Source organism: Ochotona princeps, chromosome 21 (genome assembly GCF_030435755.1).
Source record: "Ochotona princeps isolate mOchPri1 chromosome 21, mOchPri1.hap1, whole genome shotgun sequence".
Lineage (NCBI taxonomy): Eukaryota > Metazoa > Chordata > Mammalia > Lagomorpha > Ochotonidae > Ochotona > Ochotona princeps.
In genome coordinates, this window is record NC_080852.1 from 15,442,011 (window position 1) to 15,464,733 (window position 22,723).

Genomic DNA, 22,723 nt, shown 5'->3' on the forward strand with positions numbered 1-22,723 from the left:
TAAAAGCATTTGGCTGGGATTCCTTCTATGAGTAACGGCCAGGGTATCTCACAAAAATTTGCTTATTATGGGGGGGAGGTGATCTTTCCTATAAAAACATTAAAGATTACTTTAAATCACCAGACACTACTGCAAAATCAGTCTTATGATGACAAAATCAAGGAATAAGTAAATTTGCAAAGAACACCATTTCACTACCAGACTTTTAAAAAACATTCTTAAATGGTTTTTAAATTTTTTTAAATTTTTAGATATTTTTAAACATTGATATCGTGATATAGTAGGTAAAGTCACATCTGCAACACCAGCATCCCCTATGGGCTCCTTTTTTTTTAAGTTTTTTTTTTTTTTTTTTTAATTGGAAAGTCAGATGTACAGAGAGGAGGAGAGACAGAGAGGAAGATCTTCCATCCAATGATTCACTCCCCAAGCAGCCTCAATGGCTGGAGCTGCTTCCAGGTCTCCCACAAGAGTGCAGGGTCCCAAGACTTTGGGCCGTCCTGGACTGCTTTCCCAGGCCACAAGCAGGGAGTTGGATGGGAAGCGGGGCCGTCAGGATTAGAACCAGCACCCATATGAGATCTTGGTGCGTTCAAGGGGAGGACTTTAGCCACTAGGCTAACGTGCTGAGCCCATGGGGTCCTCTTTGAGTCTGCTCCACTTCCCAACAGCTCCCTGCTAATGGCCTGGGAAGAGCAGCAGAAGATGGCCCAACTGCCCGGTTCTTGACATCCCAGCAGGAGACCTAGAAGAAGCTCCGGGCTCCTAGTTTCTGACTGCCAGAGCACTGTGGCCTTTCGGTAGATATACCACTAGACAAAAGCACTCCTTCTCACTCGTTCTCTCATCTCTCTCTCCATAAATGTTACCTTTCAAATAAATAAATAAATCATCTTTTAAAAAGGCAAATGAATATGTAAAACATTTAGAGAGAAACTTTTCCTTTTATTTGAAAAACAGAGACACAAAGAGATAGCTCCTAGGCCCGGCACGGTACCCTAGTGGCTAAATCCTTGCCTTGCAACAGCTGGGATCCTATATGGGTGCTGCTGGTTTGTATCCTGGCTGCTCTACTTCCCATCCAGCTCCCTGCTTGTGGCCTGGGAAAGCAGTCAAGGACAGCTCAAAGCCTTGGGACCCAGCACCTGCTTGGGAATCATGAAAAAAACCTCCTGGCTTTGGATTAGCTCAGCTAATTCACTTAGGGAGTTGCAGCCACTTGGGTAGTGAACCAGTGGATGGAAGACCTTCCCTCTGTCTCTCCTCTCTCTAGATCTGCCTTTCCAATAAAAATAAACAAATTAAAAAAAAAAAAAGAATAGATACATGCTGGTTCACTGCTCATAAGCTTTTAGCAGTCGGGATGGGACCGGGTCAAAGCCAGGAGCCCAGAGCTCTGCCAGAGCTCCCACGTCGGGGGCAGGGGCCTGATTGTAAGCATCTGTGAGCATATCCCCTGCTGCCTCCCGAGCTGCACAGCAGCAGGAAGCTGGAAATGAAACAGGGACCAGGTCTTACACCCAGAGAGGCAGAAACGGGTTGCAGGCATCACAAATGGCTTCTGAAGCACCATACTAAACACTCGCTCCCAAACTGCCCTTTTTAAACAATAACTTCCCCCACCAAAATGCCGCCTAGGCTAGACAGAAAATCAGCTGATACCTTCGATTTAGAACGTGTAGTACTTCAGATATAAAAGCAATGTGCCGTCTGACCTAAACACAAGGCTGTTAGCAGCATAATGTACATTTACCAATTTCTAACCAAATAGGCACAGATGCTTCTCTGTCATACCCTGGGATTTACAAGTCTCCCTCTTTCAAAGCACTGGTGGGGACAAACAGCTTAACGAATAAATTCAGGAAGTGCAGCCACCACACTCATTCTATGCAGCTACTTTTCCTGGAATATGAAGGCGCAAGGTGTCTGGGATGGGGCAGGAAAACTGGAAAAATAATGACATAAGTTCAGTAAAACCAAAGTTGTATTAAAAAAATCAGTGGTGCTTCTGGAGCTAATTGTACGTTTCAATGGCGCTCCAATTCACTGTATTGGTGTTTGAGGTTCCTCACCCATAGTCCCTCAAACCTAACCATTTATCAGAAACTCATCCAAGTTGAATCAGTGACTTGCGGGGAAGAGAGGCCACTAGAGCCGGCCGTGTGCTCCGGAAATGTGTAACTGGCACACCAGGCAACGACTCAGAGAACACATCTCCTCTCCCTCCTCCCCCCACCCACCCGTTCTTCTCTTTCAACTTCCCCTTAAGGGGGTGGGGAGAACACGGGCGGGACAGTCACACAGACAGTTTTTGAAAATCCACGAGAAAAATAAACAAAAGCACCCAATCACGTCCAGCGACGGGATTCCGGCTGGGGGTGGGGTGGGGTGGTGGGGGAGACTGGATGCCCAGCGAGGACCACGCTCTTACAGGCTCCGCGAACTCCTCCCGGAGGTCCAAGTTTGTCTCGCACCCTTTCCCCTGCACTCACCCGAGCGCAGGAAGGAGAGGGGTTGGCCGACGCGGCCGGAACCCCGCGACCTGGAACCGGGGCCCTTTTTTGGTAGCTGGCCGTGCCCTGCGCACAAGTGTCTGCATCCGAGACCCGCCTCAAGGGCGTGTGAGCGCCAACTTTGCGGGGGACCCGCGCCGCGCCCCTCCGAGCCCTCCTCCCCGACGTCTCCCGGGTTCAGGCGGCGGCTCCCGGCGTCCTCACCAACCCTCCTCACACGCCCACGGAACCGAGCCTTCCCCCCCTTTGCCTAGCAGCGGCAGCCAGACTGGGGCTGCGCGGACTGTGGTCACCTTCCCCAACAAAACGTGGCGGCGCGGGGTTGGGGGGCCTCGACCCTCCGTAGCCCCCCAAGCGCATCTCCCCGCAGCCCTGGCGGCGCCCGGGCGAGCTCACCTGGCGGCTGGCGGCGGCCTCCGGGGCGGCCTCTGGGCGTGGGCCGGGCGGGGGTGTCCAGGGGGGGCTGCAGGGGCCGCGGCTGCAGCCGGGGCCGCCGCCAGCCGCCTGGCCTCGCCCCCCACACGCGCCGGCCGCAGCCGCCCGCGGGGAGTGCGGGGAGCGCGAGGAGCGCGGGTCCGGCGGCGGCGCGGCGCGGCTCAGGCGTCGGAGCGGGCGGCCGCGGGCGCCGCCGCCTCCTCCTCCATAGCTGTTTACCCGGCTGCATTGTGGGAGTTTGACCTCCGCCGCCGCCAACCGCCGCCTCGGCTTGCGCCGCCGCCGCCGCCGCGCACGCCATGGGAGCCGTGACTGACGGTGAGGCTCCTTTGCTGCCGCCCGGGCCCGCTCCCCGACCCCTCTGGCCTCCTTTGAGATCTCCGGCGGGGGATGGGGCTGTGGGGAACCCCTCGGCCTCCCCGGCCGTTTCCCTCGAGCCCTTAGGCCTCGCCGGCTCCTCTCGGGAGCCCCAGGCCTTCCCGGCCGCTCCACCGAGTCCCTTGCCCTCTTGCCGGAACCCCTAGGACTCCCCGGCCTGCTCTGCCTGGGGGCGCGCGGGGACCCCCGGAGGGTGTGCCGGGAGGATTGTTGTCGGGGATTGCAAACACAGGGAAGGGGTTCTAGCTGTCCAAGGGTGTGATGCAGGTCCGGGGTTGGTGAAGCCCGGAGAAAAAGGAGGGCGTGGGGCTGGAGGGCCTGCAGTGCAGTGGGAGTTCCAGGAGTCTGGGGATAGGAAAGAGGGAGAGGACCTCCGGGTAGTTTGAGACGGGTGCGCGGTACCACGAGGGTGGATCGTGATGCGGCTTCTCCCAGTGGATTTGAGCCTGGGAGATGCCATTTGGAAGGCAGAGATGTGAATGGGGGGTGGGGGTTCCTGCAGAGAGAGTTTTACTAGGTCAGGAACCTGTGTAGGGCACGGGACAGCAGAGGGGGCTTGTTAGCTGGAATGAAGGAGGGAGGAGGATGCAGAGGCCAAGTTTGTGGACAGTAGAGTAGCAGTAAGGACAGCGGGTTTGGGGAAGGGTAAACAGCCATGATGAGATAAGCGGACTGGAGGGAAGAGGTCTACTGATAACTGGGAAGGGATCATCTAGGAGTGTTGGCTTTCATTTGAGCAGGTGACTAGTGACTGCATGCCTGTGGAAGGGCCAGCTCTGAAGAATGTAAGCCCCCCAAGGGTGTCCAAACTAGGGATCAGGCAATGCAGAGAACCAGGATAGGATCAAATTTGTGCATCGATAGGAATAGTGGAGGTAGCAGGCTTTTCCAGGCTCAGGGGGAGTTTTTAACCTTACCCCCTTCCAGTTTCATTTATTCAGTAGAAAATTCTTCCCCAGGCTAAACCTTGCTGGAAGTAAAAGCCAAAAACCAGTAAGACACACCTTATCCCCACACTGAGGTTACAATCTGATAGGAAAACCACATTATTTAAGAGGTTTTTGTTTGTTTGTTTGTTTGTTTTACGATTAGGTTTTTTTTAAGATGTATTTATTTTTATTGGAAAGGCAGATAAGATTTATGGGGAGAAGGGACAAAGAGAAAGATCTCCCATGTGGGTGCAGAGTCCTAAGGCTTTTGGCCATCCTCCACTGCTTTCCTAGGCCATAAGCAGGAAGCTGAAAGTGAAGTGGAGCAGCTGGGATACGAACCAGTGCCCATCTGGGATCCCGGTGCATGTAAGATGAGGATTTATCCATTGAGCCATTCCACGGGGCCTGGAAAATTAGTTTCTGAAGTAAATAATCCTGTAGGGAAGGCACAAGGTTGGGAACTATGAGGGCATAGTTCATCCATTTCCAGAGATCAAAAAATTTCTCCATGAAAAAAAAATTGTTCTTAATCCCGTTTCTGGAGACTGAACTAGATATGCAGTTGGACTAGAGTTCTGGGAGGGAAACCACTTGTGCCGAGGGCCCCTACATGTTGGAGTAACTCAGGAATCGCAATATTGTGTCCAGTTTAAAAAGCTGGGAGCCACTTTTAAGGACCATAGTAAGACATTGCAGGCTGGCAGCATCAGCCTGGTGCAGTCAGCTTGGCATTACACACATTCTTTTGGGTGAACTGTGAGAGAAAGGCAAAGTGAGGAGCTAAGTGAGTTTCTTCTTCCCTTACTAACTTTTATATAGTGTTTACAATGTGTTTCAAGCAATGTTCTCATTCTTATCCCCATCCTACAGATGAAAGTGGGACATCAAGAAATTATCTGGTCCAAAGGCACAGACATAGTCCATGACAGCCTAGGCAAGCTGGCTTCAGAGTCCTTGCTTTTCCCCTCTTCTACCTCTTGTCTTTGAACTACTGCCATGATGGTCCTGAGGAAAGATCAAGGAAACTCCCACCAAAAGAGGATGCAGACAGCCGTGGACACGCAGGAGAGAGATGGCTGAGGTAGCTCGGCAGGACGTCAGTGGACAAGTGGGTGTGAGGGGAAGCGTGGAGGCCAAGCCTGCCTTTCTGACCTGAGGGACAATGCCTGTTAGTCCAACTTCTCTGTTGGTTAAGGTAGAGAACTGCAGACCAGTGGCAGATGGAAGATGTGTCTAGTCAACGCTCTTGACTGCAATGAAGTGACCCCACCCCCCACATCTTGGGAGCCCACAAAAATCTGCACTCTGCCACTTACTGGTTGTCTGACCTTGTACAAGTTAACTAGCCTCTTTGAGCCACAGTTGCATGCCCGGTAAACGGGAGTTATAATGAGAATTCCCCTCAGAGGGTTGTTTTGAGGATTAAATGCAATAAAGTAAGAAACAGCTTTGCACTGAGTCCAATATGCCATTCTGTTTGATAACTAGTACTAAATTGAAGTTGTGCCGGGATTAGATCTCTTGCTACCTGCTGCTGCTCGCGTGGCATTCGGGGTGGAGTTCCTGGGTCCTGACTTTGGCCTCACCCCTGCCTGACTCTTGGTGGTCATCTGAGGGATGGACTAGATGATGGAATGGCCTGCTTGCTCTCTCTGTTGCTGCCTTTTTAAAAGAAAGAAAGGAAGGAAGAAAAAAGTGCTTATTTTATTTGAAAGGCAGATTTACACAGAGAAGGAGAGACATAAAAGGATCTTCCATCTGCTGGTTCATTCTCCAAAGACTAGAACTGAGCCCATTTGAAGATAGGAGCTTCTTCTTGGTCTCCCACATCGGTGCAAGGTCCCAAACACTTGGGCCGTCCTCCATTGCTTTCCCAGGCCATAAGCTGAACCTGGATTGCAAGTGGAGCAGCCAGGTCATGAACCAATATGCATGTGGGATGCGGCGCTGCAAGGTGGAAGATTAGCCTGTTGAGCCACTGCACCAGCCCTGGTCACTACCTTTCAAAAAAAGTGGTTTTTTAAATTGTAGTATATGTGGGTATTAGGTATCTCACTAAAGTAAGTTTTCTCTTTGTTTGTTTATTGCTTATTTGTTGTAAGAACTATGTAGACTGAAGAGAAAAAGATTTAAAAGATTTATTTTTATTGGAAAGGCAGATATACAAAGAGGAGGAAAGACAGAGAGGAAGATCTTCCATCTGCTGGTTCACTCCCTAAATGCCTGCAATGGCTGAGCCAATCTGAAGCCAGGAGCCAGGAGTCAGGAGCTTCTTCCGGGTCTCCCACGCTGATGCAGGGTCCCAAGACTTTGGGCTGTCCTCGGCTGCTTTCACAGGCCATAAAGAGGGAGGTGGATAGGAAACAGGGCCCATATGGGATCCCGGGGCATTCAAGGCGAGGGCTTTAACTACTGCGCTATCACTACAGGCCCGACTTTTTCAAATAATTCTGTGAACATGATTTTCCTTAACTGAGGTCTTTGGGGGGAAGACAGAAATGAACTGAAATGAGTGAGTGATATGTGATCAGTGGACAAATACCTAATGCATACCTTCTAGGTGTATTACTAGGTGCTAGTTTCCCTGAGGTTAGACAGCAGAGGACCACAGTCACTTCTTGGGGGAAAGATACAGTTGCATGCAATAAAATGAGTAAATAAGGTAAGTTTTCAGCATGAGTTTCATGGAATCATTATGAAGAGTAATAGGGTAGAGCTGCCAATTTTAGGTTAAAATAGGCGTCTGTTCACCCCCCGAGGACCAGGAGCTTCTCAGGAAATAGGCCCCCACAATCTGAAGGCGTGCCCTCCCTCAACAGAGAAGGACAAACACTGTATTACCATCTACAAGTTAGGATGCAGCATTATAACCATCACCAGCACCATCCATCCGGCCCATGAGGAAAATGGAGATCCTTTACAGTCACAGCTAGCTAGTGGCACAACCTTTTTCTGGCCTCACACTGCCACCCTGACGTTTTGGCTAACTGGAAAACAGTTTAGATGTTGTCACTGTTAATTTAAACTATGCTAACAGTTTGCATTTTGTAGGTGTTAATTTAAAGGGTGCTAAACAGTGTTAGTACCCTGATAGAAACCATTTCAGAGGCGCTTTTTGCAGTGCAGAGAGCATTAGATGGATACGTTGATACGCCAGAGCAACAGATGGGAGAGGAAAAGGGAGGTGTGATATGGCTCTACCCATTTAATGGACCGTGTTGGTTTCAATGGACTTTTCTTATTGGAAAAGAGTAGTGGATAGATAGATGTTTGTTAAAACCCAGAGTAATGGTTTTAGTATGCCTGTGAACACATGACAGAATGATGGACTTCCCTGTGACTTTACAGTGATGGAATTGTGCCTATTTTCCTATCAATACAGAGGTGACATGACTTATCTGTAAAAGAAGATAATGGGATACACGCTGTAGATTGCATACTATGTGTAAAGCACTTTGCAGTTGAATGACCACTTAATTCCCTGTCCAAACCACAAGACTTTTCAAAGTGAAAGGAAATGAATAAATAATGTTTCTTTAGCCAGATAAATGTTTTTTTTTCAAAACAGAATTGGAGCCTCACCCCTATCTTTGTTAGCACTAAAAATGTTTAAATCGGCATGGGGAAAAACAGATTGCAGCACTAATTTCTGCTTTTCTTTTTTAGTTTTCTCATTTAATTTTGGTTTAAGTGATTTATGTTGGCACCAGCTGCCTGTTTAGGTTGGCCTGAGGATCTCAGATCAATATTTACTTGGAGCTATCAAACCATCTTATGTATTGCTCTTTCTATCCACCCTTTATGTGTTCTGCTAATATTGTTGACCTTAAAAATTACTTTGCTGGGTCCAGTGCGGTAGCCTAGTAGCTAAAGTCCTCACCTTGAATGTGCTGGGATCCATATGGGCACCCGTTTGTGCCTGGCATCCCCGCTTCCCGTTCAGCTCCCTGCCTGTGGCCTGGGAAAGCAGTCGTGCACAGCCCAAAGCCTTGGGACCCTGCATGCGTGTGAGAGATGCAGTAGGGTCTCCAGGTTCCTGGCTTTGGATTGGCTCCACTTCAGCTGTTGCGGTCACTTGGGGAGTGAATCAGTAGACAGAAGATCTTCCTCTGTCTCTCTTCCTCTCTGTATATCTGACTGTCCAATAAAAATAAATAAATCTTTAAAAAATTAATGATATTTAAGCTTGGAAAGCAGAGGCAGTGTTATTTTACTTTAAGGAATCTGACAGATCAGTCCGCATAATTCATCTTAATAACTTGCAGAAGTGATGATTCAATGATACATCTAATATAAAATATTATTTTATATGACATCTCGCCTCTTAAGTTATTATCAATAAAATGCTTTTAAGCAATCTTTACTGTTTTTTACAGTATGGACCAACGCCTGCCAGAATTACTGGTGCCAGGATACTTCTGAAAGTTCATGGAAAAGGAGAAGTAATGGATAAGTTTATTTTGATGTAAAAAATAAAAATCAGGATGAAGCCCATGTGGAATTTTTCATGGTATCCGTTTTCCATGAACTCCTTAAACTATGCCTGTATAAAGACACATTCAAATTACTTGCACAGATCTTCAGGTAGGATCATGTACGAAATCAGTGTGTACAGTAAGCGAAATGTTTCAGGTGTGCTCCGTGTGGAGCTGGTTGATGTTTATGAATATACAGGGCTCATTCCCTGTGTATGAGGAATTAGCAACAGCGAGTGGTTTCAAATTTTAAAAAGAACAGAGGTTATCCTCAAACTGGCACTTTTTTTGTTTTGTTATTTTTAGAGTTGTATCTACTTAGAAATACAGGTGCAGCCTTAGCCATATCTTCAACAGCTAACATTTCTTGAGATGATAAAAATTGTGGATTAAATGTACGATAAGGTTATATTTTTTGTTCTTTTTCTACCATGGCAATCTTATGTTCCTTTATATACTTTTATTTTCACAAAGGTTTACAAAATAGGTAGTTTTATTCCCATTTTACAATTGAGCTCAAATGTTGGTCTCATGCACTCAAAATGTAAGCACCGGGTGAAGTAGCCAACAATTGCCTGCAGTTCTGTTTTTCGGGGATTGGCTATGGGATGCACTTATTTCCCTTGAGGAGGGATGGGGGTTAAATGCAGCAGGGCCTGCAAGTGCCTGGGTAGGGGATCTCCGTATCTGCAGCACCAAGAGGACCACACTCCACTCATGCCACCCATTGTCAGCCTTGGACATTGCCAATTCCTTCGCCAGTTTTTGTGCTAAATCCTGACCTACCCTCCAGGACCTTGCCTTTCCAATCTCTTCTTTTAGTTTAGTCCTTACTCCCTATACAGCCGTCCTACCTCTGAGCTTTTCCAGTTGCAGTCCATTTTGTATGGTGCCCTTAGTTTGATCCTCCCAGAAAATGGTACCCATGACTCTTCAGCAATTCTCAATTGTCTACCAGCGTTTACTAATAGAGGGCATCTTTCTAATACAAACTCCAACTGTCTTCACTCACTTGAGTCCCACGATTTGTCTTCATTTACCCCTCCTCTCTGGTGGAGTGACATACCTGTGCTCTAGATCCAGCCATGCATCACTCACCTCTGCTGCAAGAGGGTCGGGAGAGGAAGGAGGCAGGAGGGGACTTCCTGCTTTAAACAACATAACAGACTTTGAGCACTCTTGTGATGTAAAACTTTAAACCAAAAGGTGTCTCTGCATGTCCTGCGTTTCTCCATCTACTCCACCTACAGTGCTCCCTGCCTTGAGAATTCCTTTTACTTGTTTCTTGTATATTCTTCCAAGATATCTATGAAAATATAACCAATGTGTACTAAATATATATTCTATCTCCCCCTTGCTATTTTTTTTTTTTTGAAAGATTTACAGAGAGAAGGAGAGACAAAAGATCTTCCATCTGCTAGTTCACTCTCTAAATGGCTGCGCTGGGCGGGTTCAAACACAGAGCTTCTTACAGGTCTCTCACATGGGTGCAGGGAGCTTGATCAGAAGTGCTGCTGCCAGTACTCTACCCATAAAGAATGCCAGCACCACAGGCAGAGGCTTAACTTACTATGCCACAGTGCTGTCCCCTGCACCTCAGTATTATATTATGTAAAAGAGTGTAGTGACCCAGCTGTTCTGCACCTTAGCACATAGAACACATCCTCATGTCCTCATTATTATTTAATTGTTTTAGTATTCCATCATGTTCTTGTACTAACTGTTGTTCATTCCATCCTCTTATGATGGCCATTCAGGATGTTCCCAATGCTGTGTTGTATCAGCGAATAATCTGATGTCATATTACAAATGGAGAGAGGTTATTTGTAAATGCCCCCCTTTTTTTTTCTAAGAGAGAAACATCTCTCATCTGTTCACTTCCCAAATGCCTGTGATGGCCAGGTAAGGCCCAAGCTAAAGCCAGGAACCAGGAACTTAGTCCAAGTAGGTGGCAGAATGGCAGGAACCCAGCCTTTTTAACGATACCTGCTGCTTTCCAAGTGTGCATTAGCAGTTGCTGGGATTTGAACCCAGGCACTCCAGGCAACCCAATTTGGGTTTTAGGCTTCTTAATGAGTGTCTTAACCACTAGGCTAAAAACTGTACCATCTGGGTTTTTGATGGATAATTCCTTTTTTGTTTTCATTTATTTGAAAGGCAGAGTTATCGAGAGATTGAGTTGCATCTGCTGGTTCACTGCCCAAATGGTCACAATGAATAGGGGTGGGCCAGAATGAAAAGCAGAGCTTCATCTAGACACCCTACAGGAGTGTAAGGCATGCAAGGATCTGGGCCGTCTTCCACTGCTTTCCCAGGCACACTAGCAGCACTGGAAATATAGCTGGGGCACAACCAGTACCTATCTGGCTAATCCTGGCATTATAGGCTCAACCTGTTATGCCAGCTGGAGCACAATGCCAGCCCCTTGAGGAATGATTCTTAAATATCCAGCAAACAGCTCAAATTCCTAATTCCCCCAACTCTTTTTTTTTTTTTTTTGGAAGATTTATTTTCATTGGAAAGGCAGATATAAGGAGAGAATGAGACAGAAAGATCTTCTGTCCACTGGTTCACTCCCCAAATAGTTGCAACAGCCAAACCTGAGCCAATGCCAAGCCAGGAGTCAGGAGCTTCTGGGTCTCCCACACAGGTGTAGGGTCCCAAGACTTTAGGCCGTCCTCTGCTGCTTTCCCAGGCCACAAGCAGGGAGCTGGGTGGGAAGTGGAGCACCCAGTGTATGAACCATTGCCCATACAGGATCCCAGCCTGGGCAAGGGGAGAATTAGCCAATTGAGCCGTTTTGCCACACCCTAATGCCTAACTGTCACAGTCTTTTCTGCATTTGTGTTTCAAATGTCTGATTCCCTCAGAACAAAATAGCCCACATTTTTTATTTCCTATGTCAAAACTTACTATGGTACCTTGTAGACACATCTACTCATTGATAAGATATTCGCATGTTACAGGTAGAGTAATTAAGCCTGTGGATGTGAAAATAGGAGTCATATGCTTGCTCTGGGTGGTGGTTTACCGAGCCAATTTAGAAATAATTGAGCATCTGAAAGGTGTAAGGCATTGTACAAGAAGCTGGGGAGGAAACAGAACAAACAAGGCACAGAACTGTAAGTCTCCAAAGTGGAGACTGTTCTGTAAATGTGGGTTCTTTGGCTTATGTTTTGTAAATAGTTTTCACAAGCTCCTGTAATTGGGGCCTGATGCACATACAAGTATATGGAAGTACACGTATCCTAAGCATATGGCTGGCATGCTCATGAGATATGCGTTAAATGGTTCGGGATACTACACTTCAAAAATCTAGTATCTTCCTCTTCTAGGCATTAACCACCACCCAACTCTAACTCCTGTTTCTCTCCAATATTATGTGCCATTTTAGTGTTTTTAATTTTTATTTATTTATTAAGAGGATTTTCCCTTCCATTGATTGGCTCCCCAAATACCCACCACAGTCAGAACTGGGCCAGGCCCAAGCCAGGAGCCTGGAACTCAAACCAGGTCTCCCACATGGGCGGCATCATCTTGAACCATTATCCATAAGACCAGGATGCTGAGCCAGGACGTCAAGTAGCTCCAGAACTAGATGCCAGAGTCTGAATGGCTCATTCCTCTGCATGAATAAAGCAGGAGGCATCTGGAAAGAATATTGGATCTTAAGGGCACTTAAAAAGAGCAAAAAAAAAAAAAACAATTTTTTTTAAATTCAGCTCATTTTGTCCGTTTTGTTTTGTCAAGATCTGCTGTGCTGTATGTGTCTCATTTTCTCCCAGTATTGGTAATTTAGAACTGAAGCATTTTTGTTTGTGTGATTAGAGTATAAAATTCAAACACCTAATGAATGTAGCCTCAGCATGCCTTCAGAGCCATGACTCTGACAATGAAACCCAGCTCTAAAAATGTATACCTGATGTTATCACAGAACATATTTTAAAACTGGAGCCATCTGCCTTCCAAAGTTTATCTCCACTGCAGCTGCGCTCAAAAATACTTCTGCCCACACACAGGAACCGTCACTTAAAAAGATTCTGCTGTTGATTCACCGTGCAGGCTCTCCAGGAATTATTCACACTTTCAAAATACATTTTTAAAAATCATACATGCGTATGGCTTAAAAACAAAAACAAAAACACCGCAGAATACAAAGCCGTCTGAGAAAATTTGAATCCCTCTTGCCAGAAACGCCCACTATTGCCGGTTTCTTGTGGATCCTTCTGGAGACACTCTCTGAAAACATACATGCAGGTGTGTGCCTACACACACCACCGTCTCCCCTTTTCCTGCACATATGGGATCGTACTCGCGTGTGCTTCTTTGCACCTGTTTGGCTTTCATCTCCACACATTTAAGGAAATTGTTTTTGACACCATTGGGTACCTCTGCACTGTTCTTTGGCTATATACTGTTACAGTATAGGAAAGATTCATGATTTCAACCAGTTTCCTAACTGAGGTTTGCAATCTTTGCACTAGAAATAGCACTGTCAAAACATCCCTTCCATCTCTGTCTTTGTGTTGAGTACACATATGTCTGGAGTGCATATAATTACTAACTCCTATGTTTGTAATTATGGAGTCAGAAATATGTACTTTAATTTTACTTCCAGTGGCCCTTTTGGTATACCAGTTTGCATACCATGAGCATATATAACTGCAGGTTCCCAATACCCTTGTCAGCACTGTTGCTATCACCTTGTAGATTCTTAACAATCTGATGGATACATGTGTATATATCCATATATATAATTTATTTCATTTTACTTGAAAGAATTGGTGACAGAGAAAGATTTTCCATTTGCTGGTTCATGCCCCAAATGGCCTCTGTGGTTTGAGCTGCAGTGGTCTAAAGCTGGGAGCCTCTTCTAGGTCTGTCATGTAGGTACAGGAGCCCAAGTCATTGGGCTGCCCTCAGGTGCTTTCCCAGGCTATTAGCAGGAAGCTGGATCCGAAGTGGAGCAGCCAAGACACAAACTGGTGCTCATAGGGGATGTCGGCACCACAGGTCTCCACTAGCATGCTATGCCAGCATACTGCCCTCTCTCTCATGATCTTATTGTGGAATCAGTATGTCTTTTACTTGTTAGTCATCATCATCTGCACTGATTGTTCTTTCCCCTTTTCTTTTTCCTTGCAGTAAAAGCAAGGCAGTGTTTACAGAGAGAAAGAAAGGGGCTGGTCTTATGGCATAGTGGCTGAAGCCACCTCCTGTGATACAGGCATTCCACATGAGCACCAGTTCGTGTCTTGACTGCTACACTTCCAATCCAGCTCCCTGCTTATGGCCTAGTAGGGCAGCAGAGGATGACCTAAGGCCTTGGGACCCTGCACGCACATGGGGGACCCAAAAGAAACTCCTGGCTCCTGGCTTCAGATCAACTCAGCTCTAGCCTTTGCAGCCACTTGGGAAGTGAACCAATGGACAGAAGATGTCTCTCTGTTTCTCCCTCTCTAAATCTGTCTTTCTAATAAAAAATGAATAAATCTTTTTTTAAAAAAGTAAAGTTTGGTGGCTTTAAATACATTTAAGTTGCATCAGTTTTCTTTGCCGTGAATGTTAATACTGACCTTGGTTGGCTTTGGAATCCATGAAGAGCTAATGGTCACTCATTTGCACTGGTGCTCTTTCCCCAGATGAAGTCATACGGAAGCGTCTCCTCATTGACGGCGATGGGGCAGGAGATGATCGGAGGATTAACCTGCTGGTGAAGAGTTTCATTAAGTGGTGCAACTCTGGCTCTCAGGAAGAGGGGTATTCCATTTCATTGTTGCTTCTCTGCCAATGTTCTAACATGATTTCACTAAGGCCCTGTCGGTATTTCAAACGTTCACTCATCTCACATGACCACTGAAATTCAGTGTTATTTAGTCTAGAGTGGATTTCTCTGGTCTTCCTTGCATAGGCTTACCCTATACTATTATTATTTTTTTTAATGCTTATATGTTTTCATCTATTTGAAAGGGAGCTAGAGAGAGATACTCTGTTTGCTGGTTCACTTCCTAAATGCCTGCTACAGCCAGGGCTGGGGCAGCAGAAGCCAGGAGCCTGTAACTTTCTCTGGGTCTCCCTTGTAGGAGACAGGGGCCCAAGCCATCATCTGTTTGCCTTTCCAGGTGCATTAGGAGGAAACTGGGTTGGAAGTGGAGGGACTGGGACTAGAGCCAGCACTGTAATACGAAACGCTGGCATCCCAAGTAGCCACATACTGCTCCAATGCCCACCTCCACCACTCTGCTTATTAAAACTTGCAGAAGGCAAAGTGCTAAGAAGTAGAGATTAAATTCAGGTTCATTAACTGGGTCACTTTTAACAGATCAGTGTTTAGCAAGACAAAATAAATGAAATGCTCCTACTTGTGATCAAGTTAACAAAAAGCTGCTGTGGCATGTATATATCTACATATGTTGAGACAGTGTATTATAGAATACATAAAGTCTTTTACCATAGACTATTCCTTCTTTGAATTAATAAACATCAATATAGTTTCTAAATAAAATTCACACAAATAGTTGTTTGAATTCTCTATTGATAAAAGCAACAACTCCATCTTGGCATTCAGCATTTTACGTTGGGAAAACTAGCACATAAGGAACAGGGATGTTTGGTTAAGCTGCGTGCTTTGATGCCACCAGCCCATGTGAGTGTCAGCTTGAATCCTGGCTGCTCCACATTGGATCCAGCTTCCCTGCAATGCCTCTGGAAAAGCAGCAGAAGGTCACACAAGGGCCTGGGCCCCTGCCACCCAAGTGTGAGTCAAGGGACGGTCAGGGCTCCTAGCTATGGCCTGCAGGAGTAAGTCAGCAAATGCAAGATTTTTTTCTCTGTGTGTCTAACTCTGCCAAATAACTAAATAAATCTTTGGTGGAAGGGAGGTGGCTGGGGAGCAAAAGAAGAAAGAAAGGAAGGAACAGATATTCTAATTTATTTCAAATATAGCAAATAATTTTCAGAACTTAGTACAATGTCATTAGCAAGTCTTTGCTTGCATTTTAAATAGTTCAGTTGTAGCAATCCACAAGCTTTTGTGTCCTTTTCCTCTCTGTTTCCTTAGCTATAGCCAATACCAACGTATGCTGAGCACACTGTCTCAATGTGAATTTTCAATGGGCAAAACATTACTGGTTTATGATATGAATCTCAGAGAAATGGAAAATTATGAAAAAATTTACAAAGAAATAGGTAAGGAAGTTGAAGTGATGAATGTCTCACTGTAAATTTAATGTTTTATTGCTAAAGAAAACAGTATGTAAGAGAGTTTTTTGACTGGTGACAAAAGAATAATAATAATGACCATCTTAAAAAAATAATGCAGTAGATTTTAGCTGTAAAAATGTGTTCTAAGATGGCACAGTACTTTGGGTTTAGCTGTTGTTTCAAATGCCAGTTACTGTTTTATTGTCAATTGAACTTATTTACAAGCACATTTAAAATCGGAAATGGATTGAAATTGTACATATTTTTATAACTATCTTATAAAACCATTTTGTACAGAATGCAGCATTGCAGGAGCACATGAAAAAATTGCTGAGTGCAAAAAGCAAATTCTTCAAGCAAAACGGATACGAAAAAACCGCCAAGGTAAGGGTTTTGAAGGATCTAGTTTGCACATACTTTATTACTGACTGATATTTCACACAGTGTTTAATACTGTAAAATCTACAGCCAGAATTAAGCTAAAACAAGTTGTGAATTCAATTTTTTTTTACCACAGAATTATTATTTAACATGGAAAAGGAGAGCTATGCTGAAGAGAATTCTTGCTGAACTTGTGTTGATTGTCCAGACATTCCTTAAGCATTTTTTACTGTCTTCATATTTTTTGCCTCCTTTCTACAGTAATGTTATGGTTGATTAGTAAAGCCAAGAACCAGGAACTCCATCCAAACCTTCCACCTGGTAGGTAGGGGCACAGCCCTGGACCACCTTCTGCTGTCCCCAAGCACATGAGCAGAGGGCTGGATCGGAAGCAGATCAACCGCAGCCCACACCAGTGCTGAAATAGGAAGCAGGTATCCCAAAGAGCCTAAACTACTATGCCACAACTTGCCAACCTGGACGGAAAATTGTGTTGAGTTAATGGAATAACTTTAGGAAAAACAACAACAAAAAAACATCAGTGGTTCGCATTGTGGCACAGCAAGTGAAGCCGCTGTTTGTGATACAATGCTCTCATGTTAGAGCACTGGTTCCATCCTGGTTCCTCCAGTTTCGATCCAGTGGCATGCTGATTTCTACCTAGGAAGGCAGCTAATGACAGCCTGAGCTCCTGGGCCCCTGCCATCCCTGTGGGAGACCAAGATGGCACTCCTGGGGCTGGGCTCCGATGAGGCCCAGATCCACACTTGGAGAGTAAGCCAGCAGATAGAACATCTCCTTCTCCCTGCCTCTCTCTCTCTCTCTCTCTCTCTCTCTCTGTCATTCTACCTTTCAAATAAATCTTTTAAAAAAATATCTTTAAGATTTATTTTATTTGTATTGAAAAGTCAGCTATACAGAGAAGAGGAGAGATGGAGAGGAAGATCTTCCGTCCGATGATTCACTCCCTGAATGGTCACGACGGTTGGAGCTGAGCCAAGCCGAAGCCATGAACCTGGAGCCTCTTCTGGGTCTCCCACACGGGTGCAGGATTCCAAGACTTTGGGCTGCCCTTGACTACTTTCCCAGGCCACAAGCAGTGAGCTGGGTGGGAAGCAGGGCCGCTGGGATTAGAACTGGCGTCCATATGGGATCCCAGCATGTGCAAGGCAAGGACTTTAGCCACTAGGCTACCAAGCCAGGTCATTAAGTACCACTCAAACATTTACTGGCTATCTAAATATTAAGAAAATTAAATGTAGTCCTTTTCTAGTTTCATTTGTTTTTAAATTGAGATTTGTCCTTATAGTTTGTAAAAAGTTTTTCAAAATAATTTTAATGATAGAGCATTGGTCTTCCTATGATGTATGTTGAAAAACATAAAGAAAACCATAATATGAAATTACATCCATGACATACACATGGAAACTGGAAGCTCAGAATGTTACAATAAGGAGACGGTTTGTAGCTTGAATTTCACAAACTCAGCTTTACCTTTCAATGACATAATCAAGATAATTGAATTTTTCTTTCCAAAGCTAGGTTTTGAGGTGTTTAAAATGGATATGGTGTTGTTTCAGTGGCCAGTTTACTATGATATATACATATTTAATGTATGTATATGTACATTCTAAGAGGATCATCCTTTCATTCTTTCATAAGAACAATTTTCGGGAATTTCATGACTTACCGTGGAGGCATCAGTGAAGTAGAAACAAGGACCCGGATGTTAATTATTTCAAAGTTTCTGAAGTCTACGTTGAGGATGTGTGAGAAATATAATTTGTTCTTGACTGAGGTCAGAAATGAATAGTAGGATATATTGACCTCACTGTCCTTCTTGTACTCCTCCTACCACTCTTCCTCCCCGATCCCCTCTCTTCCTTCATCCTCTTCCTCCTCTCCTCCATCCTCTTCCTCCTCTTCCTCTTCCTCATCTTCTTAGCAAATAGTGAATAAAGCCTTTTTTGAAATTAGTTCACCCTATGATTCAGTAGTCCTTCACAGCCTAAATTATTTTATGTTTATGTCGACTTCTTATATTCCTTCCAGGAAAAAAAAATGTTAATGAAATAGAGAAATAGAAGTTAAAATCCTGAGTGTAACACATTTGGGGGTTGCACATCATTCCAGCTAGGGTTGAGTTCATTTCGGCAATACTCTCGTTCTGGCAATACTCTTTTCATCTCTCAATATTTTCTTTCTTTAGGTATTAAGGAGACATTTAGGAGAGATTTGTGGTGTCGCTTATTTTGTTTCGATAATCCAGATAAAAAAAAAAAAAACTTTATTTTTTAAAATGTTTTTCTCTTTCAGAATACGATGCTTTAGCAAAAGTGATCCAGCACCATCCTGACCGGCATGAGACGTTAAGGTAAGTTTAGAGCTTTACTTGGAAAGGCACCAGTATTTAGACAGAAATCTTCAAGGACTAGCCCTTGTCTTTCCCCTTTATGGCTATACATATGTGTTTCAAAAGGAAGGTGAGATCTTCAATGTTATACACTCTACTCTTGCTTGAGTAGAAGTTTTCTTCTTCCAACCTCCAGCTTAGAGGTTTCAGTTAGAATCTCATTACCAACATGAACTATATAATCAAGCTATTCATAAAGGAAGGAGTTTTTGTTTGTTTGTTTGTTTTCTGGGGAGGGTTGTTTTATTTTGTTTTTTAAGATTTATTTCAGACTTAAGAAGAGACAGAGAGAAAAATCTTCCATGCACTGGTTCGCTCCCCAATGGCTGCAACAGTTGGAGCTGAGCTGATCCGAAGCCTGGAACCTCTTCTGAGTCTCCCACATGGGTGCAGGGTCGCAAGGCTTTGGGCCCTCCTCTACTGCTTTCCCAGGCCACTAGGAGGGAGCTGAATGGGAAATGGAGCAGCTTGGGAACCGGCACCCATATGGGATCCCTGCAGTTACAAAACGAGGATTTAGCCTCTGGGCCCAAGGAAGTTTTATCTTACTTCCCGGTTGCCAAGGTTTGTAGTCTGGTTGAGCAGCCCATTGGTTCAGTTTCTGGTGTAGAGTCATACACAGTGCAGAGCATCATGTGGCAGGAGGGAGCGCTGCTAGAGGAAGAATCACAGAGCAAGGCAGGAAGCAGGGAGAATGACTAAACTGAGCTGCCTCCTGAGCACCACTGGTTTATGACTCTAATGTGTGGTTTGGGGAGGCAAACATAAAGACATATGATGTACCTCAGCAGGAGGTAGTAGGAGTAGGAGGAGTAGGACCTTATCCTAAACTAGAATATTAAATATCAGTTTAAAAGGACAAATTAGATATACATGTATAAGCTTTGAAGCTCAGATCTTTCCTACTTAAATCATTCCTACTTATGGAATACATATGAGTAAACATTTGAAGAAGTTAAAACCTCTCTCTAAACACTTTATGTGTAATCTTTGGTATATTAATACTGCATATTCATCTATTAGGTATGCACATTGAAAAGCATTAGATGTAATGATTACATAATTGGGAGGCAGAATAGAAACAAAACCTTGGGATAGAAGACTGGGGATAAGATTCAAAGAGTTGCCAGCAGTGTTTCATATCTTTATAGGGAAAAAAGGTGGCAATATGTCAGCCCATGTCAGTCCTTAGAGTTTGTTATTATCTGTTTCTTATACTTCAAAACATTTGTCCAAAATATGAATAATGAAGAGGATAAGATTCATTCTTCACTTTAGATTGTTGAAAGAATTTATATTATTTTAGAAATATTGCTTAATAGCTAGAAACTCAGTATTAAATATATATTCTGTTTCCAGTCAGCATACTATACCACTTTTTTTTTCAGGGAGCTGGAATCTCTGGGAAAAGAATTAGAGCATCTTTCACACATCAAAGAAAGTGTTGAAGATAAGGTATTTGCATATTGTGTCAGCCTTTGTGATATGTGTTGTATTTATAGATCAATATGCATAAATTTATTTCCTTATTGACACAGCTTGAATTGAGACGTAAACAGTTTCACGTTCTTCTCAGTACCATCCATGAACTTCAGCAGACGTTGGAAAGTAAGTAGAAATAATTTCAGTACGAATGCTTCTAAAATCTGTGTGGTGATCTGGGGACATGCCTTATCAAATACCAAATACTCATTTTGAAGAGACAGTATGTCTTCCATTTCTGAGTAGGATTGCTAAATAATATTAGCAGGCATCCATGTTATTCAGCTTTCTGGATTTAGGCAGAAAAAAATCTTACTTTGTGCTAATATGTGATTTCAATATATGCTCAGTAGTTTAAGAAAAATTGAACAGTGGCGGCCTTAGAAATGTTCTTGGTTACCCTAGTTTATTGCTGTAAAGAAGCGATTAAATCCAGATAAGCAAGGTCTGCATTCAGTACGTAAGAACATTGGTTTGCCCAGTAAATGGTGAGTGCTTTGGGCAACGGCAGGTGTGCTCTGTGTACTGCCTGGGGCCTCCTGGAAGTGACCGTGTCAGCTGATTTTCTGATAGTTTCCAAGAGCCTAAGACCTAGATTTGGGAGAAGTGGTGTTTGGGGAAGAAACTAGTATGCAAATTTTACATTTTGATTCAACTAACCAATGACAACAACTTTTGTGAGTTTTAGTGAGCTCACACTTCACATGGGCTGATTACAGATCAGATCTGGGCTGCCTTTTTACCATTTTTGGTTTAAATGTCTCCTGTAATAAAGGATAACAGTATTCTCAGGTGTCCACTAGACACAAAGTTTGGGCATATCTGACTAAGGCTATATGTTTCTTTGTCAATTTCAGATGATGAAAAGCTCTCAGAGGTGGAAGACGCTCAAGAAAGCACCATGGAAGCCAACCCTAAACCATAGACAGGCTAATCATTCCTCATACTTAGGAGCATTCAAATCATGACCCTATCTTGCTATGCTTCGAAGTTGCTGTACTGTTGAGACAGTTAAAGTTTTAACAATGAAATACTTTGTTTCCAATAATAATGTACATTTCATTCATATTTCTGTACACAAAGGAAAATGCTTTCACTATAGATTTGAATTTTGTTGAAATGCATTTTTTTATTATCGAAAAGTAAAAACAAAATCCCAACATATCTAATAAAATGTTTTTCAATCTGAATTTATTTCTTCTTCTTTATTATGCTAGTCAAAAGTGACATTAATAATTTATAACATTTTAACCGTTAGCACTGATTAGTTTACAAGGTTAAGATTTTCATGAGAAATTGAGTTCATTTTGGAAATTATTACCATTTTTTAAAATAAAGTCCATGAATAGGCTTTTGGGGGCTTCAAACCTGTGAAATTATGTTCGAAATCTCTGTGGAATGTTCTTAGTGTAGGGAAAAGTTTTATGATGTTGAGGATACCTGTAATAAGAGGTAATTACAGGGCCCGGCACAATGGTTCAATGGCTAAGTCTCCACTTTGCAAGCAATGGGATCCCACATGGGTGCCAGCTTGAGTCCTGACTGCTCCACTTCACATCCACCTCCCTACTTGTGCCCTGGGAAAGCAATAGAGGATGGCCCATAAACTTTGGAACCCTACACCTGTGTGGGAAACCCAGAAGAAGCTCCTGGCTCTTGTCTCTTGGCTCCTGGTTTGGAATTGGCTCAGCTCTAACTGTTGCAGCCTTTTGGGGAGTGAACCAGCAAATGGAAGATCTTTCTGTCTCTCCCTCTCTCTAAATCTGATCTGCTTTTCCAATAAAAATAAATTAATCTTCTTCTTGAAAAGTAATTACAAGGTAACTCAATCAGCATTACATGTATATTGGTTAATCATGATGATACTTCTGACAAACACGTTCTTAGGCAATTTCACCATTATATAAGCATCACAGAGTCCTTGCCTAGCCTAAGATGGTTGGACTTCAGGAGAGACAATCTCATGAGACCAGCGTATAGGCTATGCAACCATCCATGTGATCTGTAATTGACCAACACATTGTTACACAGGGCCATGAATTGCTATTGGCGCTTAAATGTTCTGTTACATTTTTTTCTTTCTACTGTTTTGTTCTCTTAGGAGTCACTTTGAATTTTTGTGATTTTCTGGTAGTGGCCAGCACTATGGCCTAATGGGTAGAGCCTCTGTGTGTGATGCTGGCATGTCTTCTGGGTGCCATTTCACGTCAGTGGCACTTGTGATCCTGCTCCCTATTTATGTGCCTGGGAAAACCAGCAGAAGATGGCCCAAGTGTTTGGGCCCCTGACACCCCAAATGGGAGACCCAGGTGAAGTTTCTGGCTCCTGGCATAAGTCTGGCCCAGTGCTGGCCATTGCAGCCATGTGGATAATGAACTCAATGGAAAGTTAATTTCTCTCTCTCTCTATAACTCTTTTGAATACATGAATAAGTCTTTTTAAAAAAATATATATTTTTTAAAGATTTATTTTTATTGGAAAGGCAGATTTTACAAGAGAAGGAGAGACAGA

The 22,723-nt window shown here is 43.9% G+C and overlaps 1 protein-coding gene across 2 annotated transcripts; it reads left to right on the forward strand.

Moving 5' to 3' along the window:
• The first annotated feature begins 3,105 nt into the window (after nucleotides 1-3,105).
• THOC7 (THO complex subunit 7) lies at nucleotides 3,106-21,325 on the forward strand. 2 transcript variants are annotated; one of them, XM_058678917.1, is made up of 9 exons: nucleotides 3,126-3,266; nucleotides 5,129-5,339; nucleotides 14,376-14,493; nucleotides 15,794-15,921; nucleotides 16,234-16,320; nucleotides 18,634-18,691; nucleotides 20,119-20,185; nucleotides 20,269-20,338; nucleotides 21,070-21,325. In XM_058678917.1, exons 4-9 carry the CDS (start codon nucleotides 15,813-15,815, stop codon nucleotides 21,135-21,137), a joined length of 459 nt encoding a protein of 152 aa, XP_058534900.1. In that variant the 5' UTR covers nucleotides 3,126-3,266; nucleotides 5,129-5,339; nucleotides 14,376-14,493; nucleotides 15,794-15,812; the 3' UTR covers nucleotides 21,138-21,325. The 2 variants fall into 2 exon arrangements, with proteins under 2 accessions (XP_004581644.1, XP_058534900.1); XM_004581587.4 differs by lacking the exon at nucleotides 5,129-5,339 and having other exon boundaries at nucleotides 3,106-3,266; nucleotides 21,070-21,324.
• Nucleotides 21,326-22,723: the final 1,398 nt, after the last annotated feature.

Coding starts and splice junctions, on each gene's coding strand:
- THOC7 (XM_004581587.4), top strand. Junction 16,321..18,633: donor GATACGAAAAAACCGCCAAG/GTAAGGGTTTTG, acceptor TTTCTCTTTCAG/AATACGATGCTTTAGCAAAA. Junction 20,186..20,268: donor AAGAAAGTGTTGAAGATAAG/GTATTTGCATAT, acceptor TTATTGACACAG/CTTGAATTGAGACGTAAACA.